Source organism: Phyllosticta citribraziliensis (genome assembly GCF_038025025.1).
Source record: "Phyllosticta citribraziliensis strain CPC 17464 chromosome Unknown J3D65scaffold_5, whole genome shotgun sequence".
In the NCBI taxonomy this organism is placed as follows: domain Eukaryota; kingdom Fungi; phylum Ascomycota; class Dothideomycetes; order Botryosphaeriales; family Phyllostictaceae; genus Phyllosticta; species Phyllosticta citribraziliensis.
The window spans coordinates 756,096-780,187 of record NW_027117342.1 but is presented as its reverse complement, the minus strand read 5'-3'; the positions used below and the strand labels follow the sequence as shown (position 1 = coordinate 780,187).

Below are 24,092 nucleotides of genomic sequence, written 5' to 3'. Positions count from 1 at the left end.
CGTGACGCGCTACGCGATTCTGCGCACAGACGGTCGACGCGCTCCGCACCTCTTTCTCTCCGCAACTCTCTACTTTGTTGTCCAACATTCGCCATGGACCAGTATAGGGAATATCTGGCCACCAATGTCCTCAATGAAGGTCGACCTGTACTGTGGTCCCCACCTGCGCGGCGTACTGAGCTGACTCTGTCGCATCGCAGGTCAACTACCGCCTGCTCAGCAGAGCGTTGGGTGTGCATGTCAACCTAGCCAAGCAGTCAGTCTTTTGGCCAATTGGAAGTCTCAAGCTAATCAGCATTAGGATGCTTTACCACTTTCACAAGACCCAAAACGCGAAGAAATCCGGCTCCGTCCACGCTACCTACCTCGTCTCCGGCAGCAAAAGACCCACCGCAATACAGACAAACGGCACCAACGGCGCACATCAAGATGGCGAAATCCCAAGCAGCTCTCCTTACCAAAGCTCTCTGCCCGACGCAGACGACGAGCCGGCTCGACCAACAATGAAGGAGACGTTGATAATGCTTGCGAGGGAGGAGGATTTTGAAGGTCTGCTCCCGCCCTGAAACCTCCGAGCGATGGCACGTGAAGGAACATTGCAGGATTCCTTCTCATTTCCCTCGACTTGTTGTACGGTGCCAGCGCTCGACACGGCTAACAAGAGCAGATGCCAAATCAAGATACGAGGAAATCACCGCCTTGCACGTTTACAGCCTCGAGGCTGGTCCTCTGAAAACACTCAATCTGCTTTCGGACTGTAACAGGGAGGTCTGTGAAAAGCTGGCTACTGTTGAGGATCCTGTCGAGGCCTTGAGACAGTATGGTGCCATTCACAACCCTCACGTCAAGAGACGAACTGGTCGAAATCAACCGAAGCCAAACCGTCCCACACCGGCCGCCGCCAACAAGAGTGCGCCTCGTCCAAGTATTCCAGCAAAGGCAAAAGCGGAGCCAGAGACCGACTCCAAAGCCACACAACCGAAGCAGAAGGAAAGCAATTCGCAGGCGCACGCGTCCGGAGGACCAGGCAAGAAAAAGGACTCCAAGCAGCCGCCAATGAAGCGGGAGACATCGAACCTCTTTTCCTCCTTCTCCAAGGCGAAACCCAAAAAGACACCTACAGCCGACGCTACGCCCACGCCCCCAGTGGATGAACCCATGCTCAGCGAATCCGAGGGCGAAGAAGCAGAGGATGTTGTGTCAACCAACAAGTCTAAGGATAACGGGGAGGCTCAAAAGGCCAAGGCTGAGGCAGAGAAGGAAAAGGAAGAGCGCGACAAGGCTCTGCGGGACATGATGGATGAACCCGAAGGTATTTTTTCCACTGGACTGTCTTCAGTATCTGACAATTCGCAGACGAAGTAATGGAGGATGCGCCTGCGTCGGCTGAAGAAGAGCCACAAGACGTCCCGATCGACAAACCCAAGCCGGAAGAGAAGCAAGAAGACACTGTCACCGTCACTGGAGGAAGAAGAAGAGGCAAGCGCCGCGTGATGAAGAAGAAGACTGTCAAGGATGAAGAAGGATTCCTGGGTAGGTGGCTCGTCTTGAGCATGAGCTGTCAGCTGACCCTTGCCAGTCACCAAAGAGGAAGCCGTCTGGGAATCATTCTCGGAGGACGAGCCGGCGCCCAAAAAGCCCAGGTTGCCCAGTGCAACGTCCAAAGGCAAAAAGGGTGGCGCGAAACAAGGCCAGGGGAGCATAATGTCATTTTTCTCGAAGAAATGAGATTCAACAGCACTCCAGACCCTTCTCACTCTCCGGCTGGGGATGAATTCGATGGAAATGGCTTTCGGTTGAAAAGGTGCGTTGCGAGATGCGTGGAATAAGAAGAATTGGAGGTCATGCAAAGTGGCGCGTGCTCCAACAAACCACGCGCGTAGAACGCGCGAAACAAGGGACATTCCCCGGAAGGGTCGCGATGTACCTTGATGCCTCTCAACCCTGATGAGTATATTTTGTCGGAATGCACATGCTCAGCGCGTAGATCTAGAATTTAAAGCGAATGGAATGCCAACAGCATAGACCATCCCAATTGCTATATACTATTGTCAAGAGAGCATGGAGATTCAACAGCCACGATGAAGGCCCTGAAGTACCTCTTCATTATGTAAGTTGCAACAAAACTACCAAATTCCGACTGACGAGCTTGCAGAGGGGACTCCTTTTCATGGACGTACTTCAACCTTGCTGGCCCGAAACCGTCGTTGGAGAACCCTCTCGGAAACCCAAATTGGCCCGGTGTCACCACAGCCGGTGGGGCAAATTGGGTGGGCCATTTGATCAGCAAGTACAATGCTACCGACATCTTGACGTACAACTTTGCAGACGGTGGCGCGACGGTGAATTGCACCCTGGTGGAGCCGCGCATGCCGTATCCTGACCGAGTGAGGTGCGCCAACGATCAGGTCAGTCTTCGTCGTTTCTGGTAGATGTTGTCTAACAAAGCGCAGGTAAAGCAATTCCGCGATGAACTCGCAACCACGCCGCGTCCTTCGTACGCCAACTGGACGTCAGAAAACACCCTCTTCGCCATTTGGGTCGGCCTCAACGATCTCGGGAACGACTGGCACCGCTTCCCAAAACGCCTGGACGAACATGGATGGATGGACCAGCTGCTGCACCAATACCACTTCCGACGAGAGCTCATGCACGAAGTCATCAAGCAGACGTTTGAGCAGGTGGATATCCTGTACAAGGAGGGCGTGAGAAATTTTGCTTTTTTCACACTGCCACGTAGGTCCTCCGCTCCTCCTGGTGCGCCAAATTCTCACAACCAGCAGCACTGCAGTACACACCCGCGATGCGCGCACAATCCGACGACTTGCTCGGCCGCTCACTCATGCACGCCATCCTGACCGAATTCAACAAGCTGCTCATCCGGCGCGTCGCGCGATATCACGCCGAGACGCACAAGCTGGGCGTCAAATCGGTGCTGGTCGACGTGCGGCCGGCGTTCCGCATCCCGCTACACAACCCAGCGGGCTTTGGTGCCAGAGATGACTCATGTTTCAATTGGGACGGATGGTCCTGTTTGTGGGCGAATGACTACCACCCCGGGCAGGCCGTCAACGACCTGTTGGCACGCAGCGTGGCGCTGAGTTGGGGCGAGGAAGACGGTTTTTTCAAGACTCCAGTTTAGCGTCTGCAGGGGGTGACGCTCAGCCTCTCGTTACGTCCTTTTCGCTTTCCTTCGCTTCTTTCGATATTGATACCTGGGGTGCAGCGGTTGGGGAAGGAGAAATTCTGGCTGTAAATTTGGCACGGCAACACATACGGATTCCAGGCTCCGTCGAGCACGATCTGCTTCCAGCTGTTTCGCTGCCGGGGAAGCAGTCCCCCAGAAATTCAGATCTTTTGGCATTCCTTTTGCGCATCAATCGCGCATTCTACTCCTGCGACCGGCGTCTCCGGCGTAGCCGTTCCTCCACCGAGGTGAGTCTCCTTGCAGCTGTAGATCGGCCATGCCAGAAGCTTGCACACACATGCTTTCGCATCTCAATATCCAAGGTACTTTCTACTTGTTGGCCTGGGCAAGAAGATCTTCGCCAAGAACACAATTCCGCTCGCTGATTGATGATGCTTGGCCAGTAAACGACGGACATCAGGAGTTGAGCAAGGCAACAACTCGCCCGACCGATGCCTGTTTTGCGCTTGAATCCTCCTTGTTCACAGACTATCAAATTTCTCAAAGGCTAGTCGGCCTCCAGCAAAACCAGGGAATACCTCTAGTGTTCTTCACTGGCCCCACCAAGTCGCCCAAATTCTCTTCATTACCTGAAGCTAGAGACGCTAGAGTGCTATCAGTTGTCTTTAAACCACACAACAGAATCACAGACGCTTCACCGAACCGTGCTGGTCCATGGCTTGGTCATGGATTGCGGCACTATGATAAATGGCAGGGCCAGTCGAGGAGCATTCATACGCTTCACCAGACGATGGTAGGAAGCATTCGAGCATTCGAGCCCAGCAACTTAGGCATGTACTGACCCAGTCAACTCTAATATTTCTTCCTCAGCCTTCTGCAGGTCTAGCTATAACGCTATTCTATTAACTAGGTAGTTATCAGACTTTCTGACCATATCTATAAATGGCTTTACAAGGGGCTTCAGAAACTGGGCCACATGCATCAGGGTCTTGATACGCTTCACGTACGACAAGTCCGAGAAGACATTGGCGATCTCCTTCCGTCTGGAGCGCGGTGAAGCGCGCCATCCCTTGTTGGGTCGCAAGGTTCTTTGTCGCGGAACTTCTCGAACTGCTCCTGGTCTTTGCGGGCGAGAGGCGTGTCCTCAAAACCAAACATGAGGAGCATGATCCGTCCAAGGCTTAGGTCGACGACACGGACACGCTTGTCGGGGACGCCGGCGGGTCTGTCTTTCGACTTCGTGTACACTGATGCAAGGGCCCTGGCCGTGGCAAAGTCCTTCAGGTCCTGGTCGACCGGACTGTTGAGGAAATCTGGGCGCTTGTCGCCGCGCTTCCGGTCTGCGGACTTCCTCACAATGGCCGACTCGCTTCCTGGCGAGTGCAACCTGACGGTGTACACGTACCGGTTGAAGGACAAGCTTTTCGAGGCATCTTCGCAGACTGCCTTGACCCGCACGGCTATGTCGTCGACTGAGCTGTTCGAGGTGGACAACAGCAGCGCAGGTGGTCCTTCACTCTTGTCCTCCAAGCGAGTATCATTGAAGACGCAAGGCAGCACCATGTTTGCCATCAGGGTAGTCTTGCCAGTGCCTGGAGGGCCTTGGATCAGGCCAAGTTGTGGGATCGATTCCGGCAGCGACAAGCTTGACAATGATGTTCATGACGACGCGGACGTTGGTCACATTGGAAACTGACTCAGCCAACTCCAATATCTCTTCCTCGGCCTTCTGGGGGTCCAGCTGCTACGCGAACCTGTTGACCGGGCAGTTGTAGGACTCTCTGACCACGTCCACAAACGGCTTCGCAAGGGGCCGCAGAGACCGGGCCACATGCGTGGGGTCGCGGTGGGAGCAGTCGTGCCCTTGGCCTTTGGCATGGTCAGGCGAAGGCGAGGCGTCTTGGGAGCTTTCGTGGCCGGGGCTCTTGATGCGCTTCTCGTACGACAACTCCAAGAAGACATTTGGCGATTTCCTTCACACAGCGATGCTGGTTGATGAAACTCAGACAGGGGTCTCCGAGGATCATGAGTCTTGTCATCAGGGCCAGGTGGCGCTTATCCCGGTGTCGGTTGTCAAAGTGGGAAACTGGGCGCAGCTGCTTCGAGTCGCCCACCATCAGCTTGGGGTCCTTTGGGTAGTTGACAAAGACTGGCCATATCTCAGAGTCCGTGGCCCGCGCGGCTTCGTCGGTCAGGATGAGGTGGGGCTTAACGACCTCGTAGAGAGTAGGGTCGCTGGCTCTAGCCACGGTGGCCACGATCACGTCTGCCTCGAGAAGCGCGGCCTTTGCAAGATCCAGCTGCGCTGCGGTAAAATCAGTCGACTCTTTTGGCGTGAAGACAAAGTCCTGCTCAAATATGGGGTACAAGTGTCTGAAGTTGAGAAACCTTTCCTTGCTGAACTTTTCCGACCGTGACGTTTCGACGAAGCCCGAGATGTCCCACATGAGCTGGCCATGGCTGTGCTCGACGTCCTCCACACGCTTGTCTGCATGTGGCGAGGGAACGGTGCCAGCGTACGCGGCGCCACATTCCTTTGCGGCTGCAAAGTCGTGCAGCGCCTCGGCCATTGGGCTGCGCAGAAACGGAGGACGACGAGGGGCGCGCCTGGCCATGCCGGGCTGTCGAACGGTTGGCTTTTAGGACTTGCGCGAATGAAGACTCGCGACGGTGATTGTGCGATCGACTTCCAGCTCCTCGGCAAACTGCTCTGATGACTCGACACAGCGAGCACCAATGTCATCCACCGAGTCGTTTTTGGTGGGCAAGATCAGCGCGACGGGACCTGGTTCCTTCTTCTTCGTCGCAAAGAGGAGCGGCTGGACAATGGTACCGATCCAGAATGTCTTTCCCGTACCAGGAGGGCCTTTGAAGATGCCAACGTCTGCCACGAGACGGTGGCTGAGACTCACGCTGGCGAGCCTGACGACGTTCTTGGGGAGCATCTTGGCCGTGGTCATTCTGCGGGGTTGGTGCCTCTCGTTCCGATTCGAATCGGAGGATGATAGCCCAATCTCTGCGGACATCTTCGGCAACGTCGGGGCAAACCATCATCCTCGCTGCTTCTTGTATCAGGTGCTCTCCGGGCGTCGGCAGGTACCGGCTTCGATTGCGGACGTCGCTGACAAGCATGTTCTCAAAGGCTGCTCTATGCAAAAGTGACAGAGACGTGTTTTCGATTCCGTGACGGGCCGCTTCAAGGTACGCCATGGCTGGAGAAGGAATGTATCAGCATCAATGATGGAGAAGGTGCCGAAAAATGGAGAGGTCATCTTACATGTCAAATTGACGCTGAATCCACCTCGTGGTGAGAGCTTGAGAAGATAGGGCGACGTGGCGGAGAGTTGCACCAGAGGTTGGTTGAGGTTGAGGGGAGAGGAGGATAGGAAGAGGACGAATGGAGAGAAGAAGGCGGAAAACAGGACGACGGCCAGAGGCGGGCTGACCCATGGAGTGGGCAGGTGCACTGGGCTCACTTCCCCCAGGACTGCCGAGAGAGAAATACTTGGGCGGCAGCAGGTGCACCACCCCCAGCTGTACCTTCTCCATGGCTATCGCCAGGATGCACAATGTGCCTTGTTGGAAGGACGTGGTCGTAGTGTTGAAGGAGAAGGTCGCAAACCAACGACCTCCCAGAGTCAGATGAGGAGCATTCAAGAGTATTCCAGCTCCCATCGAGTCTTCAAGGTGGAAATATGGGCGTTATGAGATAGCAAATGTTTGAAGTTGAAGCGTAAGCCAGAGTTGCTCTTTTAGGTTAAATGGAGTCTCGGAGGACAAACGGACGGGAAGTGTCCCGGGTTTTGCCACATGCCTAAGTCTGGGCTCGAATGCTTCCTACCGTCGTCCGTTCAAGCGTATGAATGCTCCTTGACTAGTTCTGCCGTTATCATGTGTGCCGCAATTTTATGACCAAGCCATAGACCAGCAAGGCTCCAAGCTGATGTTTGGTGACCCGCGCCAGCTCTGTACTGTCAGTCACCCTCTCGGCGTGGTACATTGCAACCCGAGAGTCCTTGTGGCGGCAAAGCGGTTGTACTCGACGAATGCTCCAATTAAATAGCCGTAGCATGGAACGACTGCTCCCAGGCTCGGGCTACAGGCTGAGTCTGCAAGGCTCATTGGCGTGAATGTGCTTTAATGGCCGCCAGAACAGGCCAAAAGAGGCAGTCTTCAGCTCACCGTCAAACGTCTGATACCGACTGGTCCATCGACTCAAGTCGGTAGGCTTAGACTTTGTTTTGAATGTTTAAAGCTGAAAACAGTAGATTGCCGCCTTAGGTCAAAGAGAGGCCAAAAGAGGTACCTTGAATTCACTGTCAAACATCTAACGGTACGATGCCACCGATTGCAGTCGGCAGGGTCTGATTTTGCTCCAGACGTTCAATGTTGTAGGGATGAGTGCCGTTTTGAGCCGAACAAGTTCAGTGCCAATGTGATTTTTTCCTGCCTCGATGTCACAAGTGAATTTGCGTAAAAGGAGACACCCCGTTGATGTTTCCACACAGCAGGGTGTCCTTCACCCATTGGAAGCCATACTTCGGGTGATCCAACGTCAAAAGGGCCCAAATCTAGTCACGGACAAGCTTCTGGTCCGCCTTAGCACAATACTTGACTTTGACTGGCTGTGCGCCGCTGAGGGCGACCTCCATCTGTTCCGCGCGCATGTGTAGACCTGGGAGAAAAGACTCGAGATTACAAATTCTTTGAACCCCGAGATGCATCCCCCGTCCCTGCAATACCTAACTAACTTCTATCCCAACTGATGAGCCACAGTCCTGGCGCGAATCTTGACCGCGAGACTGAGGGGCATTTCATTCGGCGACAGGCTCCTCAGCGGCATCCAGACCAGCCGCACTCTCGGCAGTGATGTCGCGCAATCCAGGAATCTCGACCAAGCCTTCCTCCGCATGCGCCTGAAACTCAATGACCGACATTTTCATGCTGGCGAAGATCTCTCGAATCTTGGCGGGTGGAGTGTCGCGAAATTCGATCCGGTTGCGTTTAATCTCGCTGCGGTTGGCCAAGATGATCATGCCGTATCGCGCACGCGAAAGAGCCACGTTGACGCGGCGCGAATCCCGCAGGAAGCCAGGGCCGCTGGTCCTCACGAGGTCGACGATCGTGAAGTCGTACTCTCGGCTCTGGATCGTGTCAAACGATTCCATATGGAGGCTGGCGAAAGACGGATTGCTTTGGGCCAGGGTGTTGCGTGCAAACCTGTAGACTGCCAACTGGGAGAGGTAGGGGACCAGAACTGCTATCCGCTCAGCATTGATGCCCTGACGCAGCAGCTTTTCGACTGCATCCAGTGCGACCCGGACGTGGTGGATGTTGATGTACGATTTGGAGCGGGGAATACAGGCGTCTTCGGAATATTTGATGTCGAAGAGCAGTGCGCTCCGATTGTATTTGGTATTGTACCCAGCCCTGACTGCTGCCTCAAAAGCTTTTGACAGGCTCCGGAGCTCGAACTCGGTCTGTTTCGACGTCTCAAGGTGGCCAGCGTTGGACAACTTGCTGCAGATACTCTTGATGGTGCCGACGCTCCTATGATGCTCTACCAATTCAACACAAGGATATCCCAGCAAAAGGAAGCGCGCGAAGAAAGACAGACGGAGCTGATCTGAGAATCCACCTTCAGACATCACGAAGGGGCGCAGCTGCTGGGTGTCGCCGAGAAAGAGCTTGACACCTCGCGGGTACCACGTGAATAAACTCCAAATGTCTGGCTCCATGGTTCGCGCTGCATCGTCGACTATGATTGTCATTGGCTGAACGACGCCACGAATCTTCCGACTAGCAGCCGTAGAGAGAGTGGTCACCACAACGTCCGCATGCCTCAGCGCTGCTTGTCGCAGCTCTTCCTGAAGGTTGAAAAACGTCTTCTTCGCTTCTTCATCGACCAATTTGCCGTCTTCATACAACTGGTAGAATTCCCGGAAGCGCGCAAAACGCTGTTGGCCCCTTTCCGCAAGACACGTTGTCTCAAAGCCAGACAAGAGCATCATGAGGGTGCCGAGACTGAGGTTGACGAGCTTGACACGCCTGTCAGCAATCCCAGAGGGTGCTGCGTCCGTCGCACTTGTGAGCATGGTCGCACGGGATCTTGCAAAATCCGAGAGGTCCAACTCGGTCGGGCCGGGTGTGTGTTGTTGGCCCTGCAAATCGTGACTTTGATCCACAGCCCGGCGAAGAAGGGCAGACTCCGAGGCTGCCGAATGCACTCTGACAACATACATTGGGCCTTGAACTGACAGCTGCTCGCATGTGTCTTCGCAGATGGACTCAACACGCCTGGCGATTTCGTCAACACTCTCGTTAGCTGTCGACAGCAGCAGCGCCGCCGGACCATCGCGTCTGCCGTACTTTCCAACACGAGCATCCGTGAACAGCAAAGGAAGCACCATGTTCGCGAGGAGAAAACTCTTGCCTGTGCCGGCCTGCCCTTGGATCAGTCCGATTCCGTTGGGCAATGCCTGCGTCATGGCCATGGCAGCGGCTTGTCCTGGATTGAGGTGGGACATCGACAGCCACATCGCTTGATTCCCCAGCTCGTCACGCTCCACGTCGTTGTACATGTCGGAGAGAGGCATGTCTATGATGCGGGTCCCAAGCAATGTCTTGCGTGCCCAGTCGTTGGCATTTCCCGTGCTGAGCTCCCGCAGAGCGTCCAACCTGAGCACTGCATGGTTTGCGGCGTTCATGGAGGTTCCTCTCTCAGCCGCGTGCTCAACCTCCCACTCCCGCTCCTGGACGACGCCGTAGCCCAATACGGTCATGTACGCATCCCAGTCACAGAAGATGACTTGGGGCGCCAGGTGGACTTTTGGACGCTGATCTTTGGGAGTCTGAACGCCAAGTTGGATGTGCCGCTCTTTCCTAGGAACCATCGCGTAGTAAGGATCCAGCGGATTCTGATTTCGGTAGTGCGTAATTCTGGCGTTGATTTTGGCCATCAGCGGGATGGGAGCGTTCGGACGACGGACCAGGGCGTGGATGACACCGTTGGAGGCAAAAGTGCGTCGGAGGTGTTCGATTGACGCGCGTTGGGAACCATGGCATGGCGCACGCGTGTTGAGGTTGGCGGAGGGCGGAGACGCGGCGTACGGGATCGAGATGAAGAACAACCTCTCGCCGCTTTTGGCGACCGCTTCTTTCTGAGACATGAGGGCCTGGGTGGTGAGGCCAAAAGCTACGGCAGAATCGGCCAGGTTGTTGTCGCTGACCTCGCGGAAACCGAGTCTGGCAGGCTGTCCGTTCTCCGCAACGATGGAGTCTCGGTCAAGCCGGATGACGATGACAGAAGTGTTGATCGGCTTTCCGTCGTCTCCATAATCGCGGAAGACGATTTTAACATCAACAAAGCAGTTGAAGTGGCGATGATGGCGGATCTGAAGCGAAGAGTAGACCATCGGTCCAGTGTCCGAAGCAATCTGCAGCGAAGTATTCTGGAGCTCGCGGAGATGACCATCGCCGATGGCCCAGGGATCACCACCGTTGGCAGGAAACACGGCCAGCCTGCAGGACAAAGAGTCGACTTCGCAATCGGGAGATGATGCGTTGAAGTGGTGCAAAAGTCTTGACGCCATGGCTGTCGACTGCAACAAAGTTAGCTAACCAAAGCAAAGTCGACGGGGATACCGCGTAAGTAGGAAAATGACCAGGAGTGAAGGCAGCTTTCGAATTTGTACGAAGTCGATTTGTTCGTTGTGCGGTGAGAAAAGGGCGAATGCAATGGCGTTCGGCGCTTGGTGGCGGGCGCAAAGGACTGGGTGGCCCAAGCGCGTCGCTTCCGGTGCTATGCGTCGCTTCGGGTGCTGTGGGTTGAATTTGCGCCAGTGTCAAAGTGTGGAGGTGTTTGTACGAGAAAGAGCTTTTGTTTGTCGTCGCTGGCGAGGCCCCTTAGTCGTCACCCGGGCCGCGGTGTTTTGGCAATAGTACGACCGACTGACGGCGGGAAGAGAGCAGAGCGCAGAGGTCGTCAACCATGCAGACATTGCTCCATTCACTTGCGAGTCTCTGCCTGAGTTTGGGAGTAGTGTGGTCGACAACTCAAGCAGTTGCGCAAGTCGCGCAATCGAGTTGCCGAATGCACTGCAATTCAATCAACCAGGCACTTAATCGCAGGCCTCTAATTGATTGCGTTGAGCGAATTACTTAAAGGCAGCTGTTCACGCCTCGCCCACACCTGTTCCTTCTTTACACACTCTATTTGTATATAGGCCTGAGAAACCTGGTGAATGTATTTTCAGGCCAAAAACCAGCAAAATCAAGCATCAAGCGCTTGCGAAAATAGACATTGGAGCATGACTGCCGGGCGCTGGGAGCAGTCCGGCGTCGCGCACCCCAAAGTCCCAATTAACACTTCGCGGCGCGACTAACACTTCGCAAGTAACCATTTCGCCGCCTGCTTTCCCTCGACCGCGACTTTCCTCTAACACTCTCAAAACCCACAACATATTCAACAACGCCATACAACCTCGTTCCACCACAGTTCCACGCATAATCTCTCTATTTCCGGTAAGCTTCCTCTTTCAAGTCCCAAGATCCTGCTGCAAAGCCAGACGTGGCGATACTGACTTGGATTGAAGCATCATGACCTTCCCAGGCCCCAGCAGCGATGCCATGCTCAAGAAATTTCTGGACTACATTGGCAATGCCGATTCCTACCAAGACGCTTACGAGTGGTCAGAAATCTGCATGACTTATCTCGATGTCCTGAAGAGCAAGGCCGCTGCCGCCGATGCTGCTGCTGGAGAGCCCGTTATCGAGAAGGAGCCCGATGTTGAGGAGGAGCTCGAAGTCAAGATGGAGCTCGGAATCAAGCGCTCGCTCGGAGTCAAGAGGTCGCTCGGAGTCAAGAGGTCTCTCGGAACCAAGAAGTCGCTCGGTCTGAAGAAGTCGCTCGGTCTCAAGAGGGAGCCGTCGGTCGAGTCCATGTAGTCTGGTACAGGCCCAGCGCTCCACTTGCAGAACACGTGAGTCAACGTTACTCTGCGCACCTTACCTCCGCTCAACACTGGCTGACATGAATTACAGCACTGAAGCATTCCGCCCGCTGCGCCGGCCTGGCCGTATTACCGGAATGGACAAAAATCAAGGTGGCAGCATACAAGATGAGAGGAGGTTTCTGCTGGCTCGTGGAGGTTCCGGAGGTTCCGTCTTGGGAGTGCGCTGATGCCCGTTGCCCGCGTACAATCCATGAGGTATAGCTGAAATATGAGGAGAAAAATTGGTTGTTGCATTTCGAAGAAGCCGTGAAAGCCCTTTGTTCTACCTGCTTCTCCAGGTTCGCGCTCCTGCATTGTTTCCACACAAGCCAGGTCCCCGCGCTATGGCTGTCTTTCGATGTTTTCTACGCCGTAGCCAGCATCGTCCCTTTGTATAGCCAGCCAGAAGCATTGTACGGTTGCCCAGTTGCTTCCAACTTGCTCCGCCGAGGGCCCTGCAGCTTGAACTTGCAACAATACCCAACGCAGCTTGCTACGGAGAATCCCCCAGAAGCACCCAAAGAGGAGCACCAATACCCCAACATTCAGTATTGCCTCTGCAACCCAAGCTGCCCCCAGAAACTCACAGCTCTTGATGGAACGCCTAGCCCTCCCATGAGGACTTTCCTTTGTAGCGCACCGCGATTGCGTTTTGTTTGCATTACAAATTGAGTGATAAGGAAGCTTCCGGGCGCATGAATGCTCCTCTTGTTCTGCCAGTGAAGAATCACGGATGCTTCCTATGCCATAGCAGCCGGAACATGGAGAAATCTTGAGCAGACAAGCCTACGGGCTGGAGTTTTACGGAGCTTTCAACACCACCCTGAGAGCTTTTATTATACATCAGTCACGAAACATACTCAGAACTGGTGCTAAAGACTTTGTATTTCTCGAAACAAGTCCCAAAAAAAGCAACTCCATCCGTGCATCACCCCGTGTAGCGGCCAATTCAAAGCAACGCAAAAAACCAAAAATGCAACCTGGAGGGAAACCAAATCCGCCCATGCGCCTTGGGATGGCTTGAAGAAAGAAAAGAAACAGCAAGGAAGGGATGAGATGAGGATGATGGGGCTCATATAATGTCTTCGTCGGCTCGGTATTTGAAGTCCGCCAACTCGATCTTCCTCTCCCTGGCTGCGTTGACCACTCCCAGGACGCGTTTAACGGCCAGTTTCCTGGAGCTTTTCACTGACCCAAAAGGCTTCGAACGTCTCACTCACGGGGTATGTCTTCAAAGAACGGCCTGGCGTGATCGTCCTCAAAGCGGTGAAAAACGAAGTAAATCAGCGCTCGAAGGTGCGGAACCTTGGGGAGGCCTCGAGATGTTTCTCGTCGCCATTCGCCAACCGTGTGGTCCTCATGAATCATCTGGCCCAGTCTCATCTCCACCTTCTTCGACGTCCGCCATACCCGCAAATCCATGAAGACGAGAACGTTCTTGACTCGGACTTCCGCCTCGTAAATATGGCATTCCTTGTGGGTGGACCTCGATTAGACGTTGCTGGCGTATTGTCCGGTTTGTTGGTAAAGATTGTAGTCCCAGCCGTACTCGGCGAAGCCTTGCTCACTGTCGCGCCAGTCGACATCTGGGAAGCAGATCGCGTCGAAAATCCCGCAAGTATTGGCGTGAATCGTGCTGTTTTCAGCATTAGCATTTTTGAACCTAAGTACGCTTTCTGGAACATTTCATACGTTCGTTCTTCGCCGCCTGGGAGGCATGTTTTTCCATCTGCTTGGGCCATGAACGCTCCCTAGCGCATGCGGGGACAAGGTGTCTGGAAAAGAGACAGACAAAGAGCTTCTGTAGGAGCAGCTGGGACAGGTTTTCAGACGTTCGCACGGTGAAACGAGAATGTACCCAGACGGTCGACTCCCTGGGCTTCGCGTCTTCCACTCCATTCGGGACCCGCGTTGAAACCGCGCCGCCGGATGATCAGGCGGCCATAAGCGAAGCGCCCAAGTCGCTTCGGTAAATTCTCGAAGCACACTTCGCCCTCTGCCCACTTGACCTTGTGTCCAGTCCCAAGCAAACCCATCGACTCACTTCCCCGACGCACACTCCGACGAAGGTTGCAGTACCGGCCCCGGTTCCTTCACTCACCACCTACACACCTCCTCCTTCTCTTTCTCTGCCCGTCTCTCAGGATTTCCACTCGCCACAACCAGCACAACTGCGGCCAGGCTGCTGCCACTCAGCCCACGCTCTACGAGCGCCCATGGCTCGCTGCGGTGCCGCACAAGTCTGACACGCCCCGAGGTATGTGTCTTGCGCGAGGAGCATTCATGAGGACACGCGCTAAGTCCTCAAAGACCATGCACTGAACGGCCAGAGCTCCATGATGCCCTCCAAGCTCGATACCCTTGCTTCTACACACACTCAACCCAACCGCACTAATAGACGCTCCCATCGGTAAGCGCCTCTCGCGTCCCTCCTACTCCCAGGCATGCAGCTAACATTGTCTTAGCTGAACGGCATGGTCTCACCCAACCACCTCTCCAATGCCAAGCCGCACAAAACCTGTGAGGTTGGTTACCTCCGGCGTCGACACGTTGTTGCGCCCGCCGACGGTACCGACACGGACGGAGATATCAAGACCAGGCCCAAGATGACCCTCACTCTCTACATTGTGTCGTCACCGTGTCGCATACCGACTTTACTTGGTCCGCCGACCTTCACACGTCGCTCGCCTCCCATGGATCTCACCAGGCCACCACAGAAAACCCCTTGGCATCCGACCGCCTTCTTCACTTTCTTGCCTACCGCTCGGACGCCCCAGACCTGTTAGAGCCCTACGATCGTCTTCGTGGTTCAAGGAACGTGCGAAGCACCAGTGCTTCATCGGATTTGGGTCGCAAACCACAGCTGAAGACAGAATCGAGATCACTGTCGTCAAGCAAGCCACCCTATCCAATTGCGAGGAGTACATGGCCATGTACGGATATCCAGTCCTGCAAGAGCAAGAATTCGAGGACACGCTCCACTGAGCTTCAGGCGGAGTTGCGCGAGGCAGCTCTCAAGATGGCCGACATCATCGTCACCACAGTGATGGGTGCGGCTCACCCCAAGGTCAGAACGGTCATCAGTCCGACCGTCATGATGGTAGACGAGGCAGCCCGCGCCCTGGAGTCCGACGTCTGGGGCCTGTTTGCTTGGTACCCTCTCGGCACCAAGCCTTTCATTGGCGACCCAGCACAGCTGAACCCAATCGTCAGCACAAGGCACTCGTTGTCAGAGCTGTACAGGCATTCGTTCTTCCTCCGCATGCTCCTGCTTGGCATCCCGTTCAGGATGCTTGTTCAACAGCACCGATGCGTCTCCTCAGTCTTGCATGTTGTCTCGAACATGACTTACAGCGGCCTTCTGCAGATTGACGAAGCGACCGAGGCAATGCTCCATCCCTTCTCCATGCCCTTCGAAGCCGCCATCAGAGCAGAGTACCAGGTGCCGTACAACCGCCGAGTGTACCTTTTCGATGTCAAGTATTCCAAGGATGCATTGGTCAAGGCATCTGGATCTACCTACAACGTCGATCACGCCCGTGTCATCATTGATGCGACCGTGAAGCTACTCCGCCAGGGAATTCCAGCGACGGACATTGCAAACCTGCTGCCGTCCCACTAACAGAGCTCTGTGGTGACGTACGCAATCACCTTCGTCGCCGAAAGCTTCCCAGAGATGCTTCGTGGGACCGTGGCCACTTTCGACAAGACAAGAGGCCCCGTCCTGGTCCTGCAAGAGCAAGAATTCGAGCACACGCACCCAGATCCTCGAAAGCAACATTCGTCTTGTCGAGGTCAACAACTCGGAAGGCCGCCAGTACTTTGGCATCCTTGAGCACGATCTCACCCGCAAGGACAACGCCGAAGACAACGACGGCCAGGAAACGAAGGAAGAAACTTGGACTTTCCGTTTGCAAGAAGACGACGTTGTCAAGGTCCTGTTCATGACCAATGAGCCTGGCTCAGACAAGGACTGGACTGAGGCCCCGATGGATGGTGCCTGGCACGCGATCGTGACCACTCGCCTCCCAATCGCTCCACCCGGAACGATTCCATTGCTCATCAACCGCCCCTGGGACAAGGAATCCAAGGCTTGGAACTCGATGGAGCTGCCCCAGGCCATTCCTGCCGCAGATATCAACACGGCATCCCCAGTCGACGCCGTTCGGAAGGTCGCCGGTGCTGCCCGCATTTCGGCGAAGTACCAGGCGCAGACCGCTATTGAACCCTCATTGTCTTTGCGTGTGGCAGGGAGCGTTCATGGCCCAAGCAGATGGAAGAACATGCCGTCCAGGGGGCGAAGAACGAATGTATGAAAGGGTTCAGAAAAACATCTTAGATTAGACACCAGTAAAAGGGCGGGGAAATGGATTTTCGATTGAAAGTAGGCAGGGTCGAATAAATGAAGTCTTATCGATTCAGAGAGAGAGATCACACGCAAGGCAATTGACAAGAGGGGACGCGGCATTAATTTTTGAACAAGCGCCAGAGGCGGTGGAAGCGTTCGTTCGTATGCACTCATCTTTGCTCTAGAAGTCATAGCCTGCTGATACACGTCGCCGACCTCATACCATGGTTGAGAGCAACCCAGGTGCTACACGACGTCCCCTCGTGAATGGAAAGGAAGTATCTAATAGAAAGCAAAGAAGAAAGACAAACAAAAGCGCGGCCAAGAGAATTGACTCCGTCAGCGGTAGAGACACTACTTTTGGCCGGTAGCACCTCGTCGTTGGTCGACAGGTGGTTCCTTGGCTCGGAATTGCTCTCCAATCCCTCCCCAAGGGGCTGCGGCGCCAATGTTAGGCTGAGCAGCAAGGTAGAGGGCGTAGCGGTTGCGGTAGCTGATCGTGATGGTTTGAGTCGGGGTAAAGGTTGTTGTGCGAGCACGTTGTGGCCATTGTGGATGTTGAATTGGTTTATCGAGCCGATGAAAGGCTCAAGGAGTGACTTCGCGTAGAGGTACATTTCAAAAAGGAATCCTGGGTCGTCAAAGACCGCAATGCGTCCCCTGAGGCAGCTCGGTCCACTGCGGATCCGGTTCGATTGTACGTCTCCGTTAATCAGGGCGTAGTTTGCGGGCTGTACCCGTACGCGCAGCAGGTTGTTGAGCGAAAAGGAAGAGGTGAGGGTAGCCTGCCTTGGTGCCTTAGGTTGCGAGCGAGCAACTTCAGGCACGCAATGAGCTTTTCATCGAAGGAATAGGTCCATAGGGACAAAGGTGGGCGCGACAACAGATGACTGCTCCCGGGACGCAGCCGCTACCACAGAAGAACACGGGAGATGAGGATTGAATCGGCACATGAATGCTCCTTGGTGCAAGCCAGTGGCCACTCCAGGCAGATGATCCGATTGGGATCTGCTGTGCAGCGGACAGGCTCAAGCTGCAACCTACATGGTACCTGACCTTACCTAACCTCCTGCCGGGCCCGTCTACGGTACGCCGCTCTCACACAGTCACCCTACACCGCAGACAATGCCAAATTTCACCGCCCGAATTCCGACACACAATTCTCAAGCCGCCACAACTTTCTTCTTGCACTCTGTCGAGTTCCATTCCCCAATAAATCTCCCAATTCTTTGCTCTGCTTCATCATCCACCCTCAAACTCTCTGATTCGATCGCGCCGGTCCTCCCACCTCGTGCAGGCCTACGAGCTTGACGTCTGTATCTTCGGCTCTCGACAGATCTCACCCGCTACTCCAGATCACGCTTCGCGTGTTCCAATCGGCTCCAGTCTCACCCACCACACCTCCGAATATCTTGCGCCTTCGGCATACTCCTCATTCACAACTCCCTGGTGAAGCTCTGTCGCCCTTTGCGCCAACCGTTCATCCACTCGAGCTCTCTGCTGAGACGTGGTTATCCACCTCCAGCAAAGACTCGCCGGCTGCTCCAGTTCACCAACTCAGTGTTGCCTCCACCTACCCCGGCTCCGACTCAGAACAACATCCGACGAAGACATGCCGAACCATGACGAAGAGCCGGAGCGCACTCCGCGTCAACGCTTCCGCATCGGACGCGAAAGGGTCTATCGTGAATTTGGACTTCACAGAAAGGTTGGAAATGATGGAAACGAGCGCCAGGTGGTGCTTTCGGGTCAAGCAGTTCCGAACGATGCTTGGGAAGACACCCTTGGATCCCCGACACATCGTGCTTGTGAGTGCCTTACAGCCCTGTGGCCGACTGGACTAACATGGATTAGCTGCCGCCGAGAAGAGGGCCAGGGAAACGAAGACCAACCACATCCGCGCGTTGTACTATCTTGCCTGGCATGAGGTAGACCTGGGAGGATCCGACAAGGCCCATCGTGAACATGTCAGGACAGGAAACCATTGGACGACTTGTGTGCTCGAATTCATCTCGGACAAAGTTCGTGGCATCGTCAATCGTTCGCTTTCTACGGAAGACAACCTTCTGACCGTGGGTATGGAGGCGCGCTTTGGAGTCTTGACAGCGTATTTTCTGAGGCGCCCAGCGCATCTTGTCAAGAAGATGTTCTACTTCCTCACGCCGACCATCGACTTTGATGTCGTTTTCAGTCCTCCTACGACCGCCGACGACCGCACGAAGCAAATCCTGAAGGACTGGCAATGGCGCTTGCTCTATTGTTGGCTCAGCCAAGCTGATCAGTATTTCATGAAAACTTATCGGCACATGATGAGGCCAGAAATCAGGGCACAGTCATTCTATATCGCGCAGTACAGACGCGAGCTATGGCTGGAAGTCGTGTTCCACGACACCCAGGACCCGGGGGAGTATCCCCATCTCATTCCTGTCACCAAAAAGGTCATCTCGGACTTCGCGGTTTCGCACGTCGGCGGCGTCGCAGCTTAGAGAACTTTCTGACATGCCGAAGCCGGCGATAATGGTCTCTCTCGATCCGCTCGTCTGTCTCAACCGATCCGGGAGGGTGGCTGCCAGATGGACACAATTCTTTTGCTCTGCTGAACATCGCCGATATCACCCACCCTTTTTGGCACCTTTTGTTCCGGCCAGAATTCCCTCACTAATGTATCCGGCGGGGTGGCCGCCTATTGGGATTTCGAATTGCACTTCATTACATGATCTGGTGTTTCTGGGTCTTTTCCGACACTTCTGAACCCAACCCACGTGGACTTTTGGGTAACACTTGCGACATGATTCGGCATTCCAGGTAAAACTGAGGGGTCGTTTTGCCGTCCATAGCCAAAATTATATCTTGCGATCATCGAGTGCTGGCTCCTTTTCTTTTTGATTTTGTAAACTAGATCGTCGTTGGGTTGCGTCCCACTTGCCCGTCGTCTTTGGGGCTAGCCTTGGGATGCTACTTCCTCGTGCTTCATTACCCTTCTCACTTACTCTCTGCGAACAAACTCCTAATCTCAGGACAGGTTACCCACTTTACACCGTCTTCCGCCCCTCCAAATCTCCCCCCGAACTCGCCGCATCATCTCAAGTGAGCACACTATTGTCTCTGTATATTGACAAAGCATGAACACTAATCTCGTGGACAGGATGGTTGAATTACCGGACCAGCACAAAATCCTTGACGAGCTCCACCAGCGGGTCGCAGCAGCAAGCTCCAGGGAAGCAGGTGCCCGCCACGCCCGCCTCATCCTTCAAATCGACGACGCGAACAGAAGAGGCCACTCAGACCCGCAAAAGATGTCAATGAGAGGTTGCAGAAACCAAAGGTCGAGGATCCTGATCTGAGTTCTGGAAACGACAACCATGGAAGTACCGACAACGACAGTCGTGCCAAGCGCCCGGTTGAAATCATCAGCCTGATTTCCGATGACGAGTCTGATGACGATACGGACATGCCAGCACCGTAAGCAGCCCTTCCCCCACCATATATTACTTGAACCAACAACCTGTAGAATTGCACAAGTCTCCCTCAAATGGGACAACATATTCAGAGAAGACCTGGACAACGAGAAGATGGATGCTCTTGGAGCCTGCGACCACCCAAAAGGACGTCGAAACTTTGGCATTCCCTCAGCCGGAATGCTTCGGCCGGTGCCGTTTGAGCATAGGGTGGCCGGACGCCAGACAGACAAGGCATGCTTAGCTGGTATCCTTACTGATTGGCACGACGGGAACATGATACGCTCGTGCGCAACCTACACGAGGGATTTCGCCGTCGGCTCGTAGATACGGCAGCACGCCGGTCATGAAATTTACAATTGTCCGTGTGCGATGTTGAGCAAGCACTTCATACCCTCGGGGCAGCTGTAGTCATTGTTGTTGAGGCAGTTGACGCGTGCGAGGTTTTGGGAATTCGACTCCGTCAACACACAAAGGGTTGGCGCAGGGGGTATTCGCGCATCGACGAGAGACCTCCAGATCTGCAGCTTGTACTTCAGCCCTAAGGCGATCATGCAGCCAGCGCGAAGATAAATGGACAAAGAATCTTACTTGCTTGAGAAATGTGGGCTGGCAGTGCGGGTTGGTCAGGCATCGCGTGGTGGCGTCTCGAATGGTGCTCGCGCAGCGGCCTCCGCGGATGCGGGTGATGGATTCAAGCTCCCGCTCCGTGGCAGAGCAGAGGTGCTTTGAACGAGATGATTCGTCGCGACATGACCCCCGAGGATATGGTTGTGGACACGCGGGGAGCATTCGTGGCCACGATTGCTTCTTCGACACAGCTGCTGTTTGCCCGCATCGACGCTTGGGAGGGAATCTTCGCAGATTCGTCGAAGCTTCTCGACGCTGCTGCTTGGCAGTACGACGGACTTCAGGCTGGAGAGAAGCCTCCATATCTGAGCTGGTCTTCGACACGCTTGTGGCGTGTGCGTTTTGGCGTGTGCGCTTTGGCGTTATGCGTGATGGAGAAGACGAAAATGCCTTCGTCCAGGTACGGGGGCTTCGCGGCAGCGGCTCTGACGCGTTATCGCGTCTGACTCTGGTGTGTCTTTTGTTGATTGGTGGGCAAGGGTACTTCTTTTCCTGGCAAGTAGCCTTCTTTGATCAGCGGATGCAACAAGTGGCATGGGGTAGAGCTTACCCAGGATATTTGAGCCCAAGAAACCCCCTCATTGCTCTTCTCTTTACTGACAGACATGTCGCCGCTGCTCAGAGCAAGCAGCTGAATTCAAGGTTGAGAATGATCAGCAATAGCTGCAATGGCGGAACGCACATTGCGCGATTGAGGCGAATGGCATTGCTGGAAGCCCGAACTTTGCGAAGCAAGACCAAATCATCACGGCTCAAAATGAATTCACCACAAAGCAAGCTGGGCAGATCGCGAAACCCTTGTCTCATTGGTTGGCAGAGGCCCGGTGAAGCAATCCGAGACCTGGTTGGCTACCCGTCCAGTGCAAAAGTCCATCCGGCAAAACCATCCATAGCCATCGAGCCATTCATACTACCTTGATGAAGATCCAGCCGCGCGCATGTATCTGACTAGTCCTTCGACTTCACAGTCTTGTCCTGGAGACGGGCAGAACGGCGTAAGACGCGTCCGTCGACGTTGCTTGAGTCGGGGGCAGGACGTCTGTTTGGGCTCTGCGTAAGCATGAGTCTTTGCATGTGAATAGAGCTGCGTTACCTGGTGGGAGCCGGAAGGTTCATGGGCTCGTCGCGACGCGACTCGGTGACTCCATTGAATGAACTCGGCTCGGGTGAAGGGCTGGGTGACTCGTGCTTGAAGCGGAAGCTTGGGAGCGCAATCAGCGACGGAGTTTCTCGCGACGGAAGGGAATGGGCTCACGCGTTCTCCTCGTTGACCTGGGGACTGGCAGAGCGCTCCTGCTTCACGGGCTGCTGCGAGGTAGAGGCTCCCGCAGCTCCAGCGCCGTTGGCAGCCTGAGGAAAGCGATGAAACTTGGCCTCTACGTGCATGATGGCAAGAGTCTGCAGCCTGGTAAACTCTTCGTGGGAGGTGCAGGTTTTCATCAGCTCCAGGATCCTGTCGAGGTTGAGATCGGATTGAGAGCTGGCCATGATGGTCTGATTGATTGCGGTCAGTAGCAGTTGCGTAGAGTCGGGGAGGCTGGGAGCTTACATTGAGGTCGACAAGGTGGCAACGATGGTTCCGATGGTCAAGAGACGTGCGATGCGCAGAGAGGAAGAGAGATGAAGGGTTCGGCGAAGAGTAGGAAACGCTTTTGGCGGCCTATGCGACCTTTTTGTTAGCAGGCGCGACGGGATTGGGCTTAGCGCGATGCTACGCGGGCCAATGTCGGGAAGGTGTTGGGGCTCGCAGGCCGGCTGTCGTCCGATCCGGGCGACCACTTACATGCCACATGTGTGAGGGTAGGTTGGGTTTTGAAGGAATTGTCGTGGCAATATTGCGGTGGTAATCTTTGGGCATGCGAGCTCTGGTGAGCATGACTACCAGGTCAAATGCGGCGGCGCGCGAGGATTGGCACTGTGGCAGTGTGATTCGAACGCTTACCTGAGAGAAAATCCCGACCGGCTTCATGCAACCCCGCGAAGACCGATGTCTTGTGAGAGACTCGGCGGGTCTTGTCGTAAATAGCGACCGTCTAGCGGCAGATCACCAAGTTGAAGAAAGAAGCCCCAGCGGGCGAATCGCAGCCCTTCCAGGGCCGGTAACATGTACCGGCGGGCCTTGTCGTGAGAGGCCATCCAGCGGCAAACCTCAACTGCCAGCCCACGAGGGACTGGGACCCGTACCAGCCCGCATCTGCAAAGCACAAAGGTCAGCAACCTTGACAGCGGTGACGATTACGCGCTTGGGGGCTCAGGGCGCATACCTCGGACAGGCTCGGGTGGGTGGTGAAAAGAATCGGTGGTTGTGGGCCGGAAAAATACATTCATGCCGCCTGCAGGGCACGAGCCATCTTGCTTCGCTTACTCGTGGCGCCGATTTACCACCATTACGGCGCCGCGCCCGCACTGCTTGTGCATCACCTCCCGTCCGTGATCTGGCAGCCAGCCCTTCCGCTCGACCTCGAGTGAATGCTTCAACATCACACTGTACTGATCAGAGCTCAATTCACTTCCCCGCCTTTATTCAGAAACTTCCCACCTGTGAAAAGTGAGTTACAAGTCTAAATATTTGCGCATCACTAAAGCCATGAAAGGTCTGGACAATCCCAAGTGGAGCGCCAAGAAATCCACTTCTTGCCGTCAGTTTCTCCGAAGAAGTCGCTCCTCAATCCTTCTGTTCCGAGTCGATTCTTTGACAACATCGTCGATGATGGCGTCAACGAATGTTCCCGCTGTGGGCAAGAAAGGCCGCGGTCAAACGTCAAACTGCATATGCGCAAGAATCGAAGCGGTTTCGGAGGGCACAATGAGACGAACACCGAGAAGGCGACGTTGGTTCTACAACTATCCTTTCTTTACCCCAAGTGGGTGGAAACGCAAAGGCATGTCGTCGAAATGCCGGACCAGGGTCTCGCAAGCGCTAACCGTGCATAGAAGGTTCCGGGGAACCAGCGACCAGGGATCGCTGGCTGTCGGGAACGATCCAGCGCCCCCACGCTAGCGAAGTGGCGGTGCTGCAAGCCCCACCGGACGCCTGAGAGGCACGCCCCTTTTCCAGCACAAAAGCTCGCAAAACAACACGAATCTCGGCTACTACCCACTCGCTGGCCGCAGTCGGCAAGCCGAAAAAGCAGTGGCTGTCGACTGCCTGTGGTGCTACGGGGCGCTGCTTATCCTACTCCTCCCTCTGTCTCCAACACACTCCAGCGAATGACTGCTCCTTCTTCGCGCACATTGCCACTATGCTCAGCTCAGTCGTGCACAGCATCTCGTCGGCAGTAAATCCACCCCTCCTCCAAGACATGAGGAGCTCATCCTCTACAGCAAAGAATGCAACTCTGCCGCGCGCGACTATACACTCGATCGTCTGCGGACACCGACGGAGGGCTGAGCTCAACTCCGGAACCGTGCCCTTGACTGTGCGCGGAAACGTGATTTAAGTTTCGCAAAGCTTGGGGAGGCGTAGCCACGTCCTCGCAAGGTGCGGGGCGGAGAGGTCTCGAACGTGGTGTGGC

At 54.9% G+C, this 24,092-nt stretch overlaps 6 protein-coding genes across 6 annotated transcripts; 4 read left to right on the top strand and 2 right to left on the bottom strand.

The window, feature by feature from the left end:
* Positions 1 to 59: 59 nt before the first annotated feature.
* On the top strand, positions 60 to 2,036 carry J3D65DRAFT_621550 (DNA polymerase subunit Cdc27). The gene is made up of 6 exons (XM_066799970.1): positions 60 to 147; positions 201 to 256; positions 302 to 549; positions 668 to 1,312; positions 1,357 to 1,533; positions 1,580 to 2,036. Exons 1-6 carry the CDS (start codon positions 94 to 96, stop codon positions 1,726 to 1,728), a joined length of 1,329 nt encoding a protein of 442 aa, XP_066655985.1. The 5' UTR covers positions 60 to 93; the 3' UTR covers positions 1,729 to 2,036.
* On the top strand, positions 2,037 to 3,363 carry J3D65DRAFT_621548 (uncharacterized protein). The gene is made up of 4 exons (XM_066799969.1): positions 2,037 to 2,110; positions 2,156 to 2,408; positions 2,454 to 2,736; positions 2,784 to 3,363. Exons 1-4 carry the CDS (start codon positions 2,082 to 2,084, stop codon positions 3,140 to 3,142), a joined length of 924 nt encoding a protein of 307 aa, XP_066655984.1. The 5' UTR covers positions 2,037 to 2,081; the 3' UTR covers positions 3,143 to 3,363.
* Positions 3,364 to 4,874: 1,511 nt separating this feature from the next.
* On the bottom strand, positions 4,875 to 5,807 carry J3D65DRAFT_322535 (uncharacterized protein). The gene has a single exon (XM_066795355.1). It carries the CDS (start codon positions 5,761 to 5,763, stop codon positions 5,029 to 5,031), a length of 735 nt encoding a protein of 244 aa, XP_066655983.1. The 5' UTR covers positions 5,764 to 5,807; the 3' UTR covers positions 4,875 to 5,028.
* Positions 5,808 to 7,925: 2,118 nt separating this feature from the next.
* J3D65DRAFT_676377 (P-loop containing nucleoside triphosphate hydrolase protein) lies at positions 7,926 to 10,740 on the bottom strand (the record flags this gene model as incomplete). The annotated part of the gene is made up of 1 exon (XM_066803608.1): positions 7,926 to 10,740. One exon carries the CDS (start codon positions 10,738 to 10,740, stop codon positions 7,963 to 7,965), a length of 2,778 nt encoding a protein of 925 aa, XP_066655982.1. The 3' UTR covers positions 7,926 to 7,962.
* A 3,964-nt stretch (positions 10,741 to 14,704) lies between these two features.
* On the top strand, positions 14,705 to 16,756 carry J3D65DRAFT_694495 (uncharacterized protein; the record flags this gene model as incomplete). The annotated part of the gene is made up of 3 exons (XM_066803987.1): positions 14,705 to 15,700; positions 15,906 to 16,342; positions 16,684 to 16,756. Coding segments are annotated over 3 exons (1,506 nt in total), but the record flags the coding sequence as incomplete, so codon positions are not given.
* A 1,345-nt stretch (positions 16,757 to 18,101) lies between these two features.
* On the top strand, positions 18,102 to 20,274 carry J3D65DRAFT_666999 (uncharacterized protein; the record flags this gene model as incomplete). The annotated part of the gene is made up of 4 exons (XM_066802983.1): positions 18,102 to 18,297; positions 18,344 to 18,954; positions 19,761 to 19,951; positions 20,001 to 20,274. 4 exons carry the CDS (start codon positions 18,102 to 18,104, stop codon positions 20,272 to 20,274), a joined length of 1,272 nt encoding a protein of 423 aa, XP_066655980.1.
* Between the last annotated feature and the right edge of the window lie 3,818 nt (positions 20,275 to 24,092).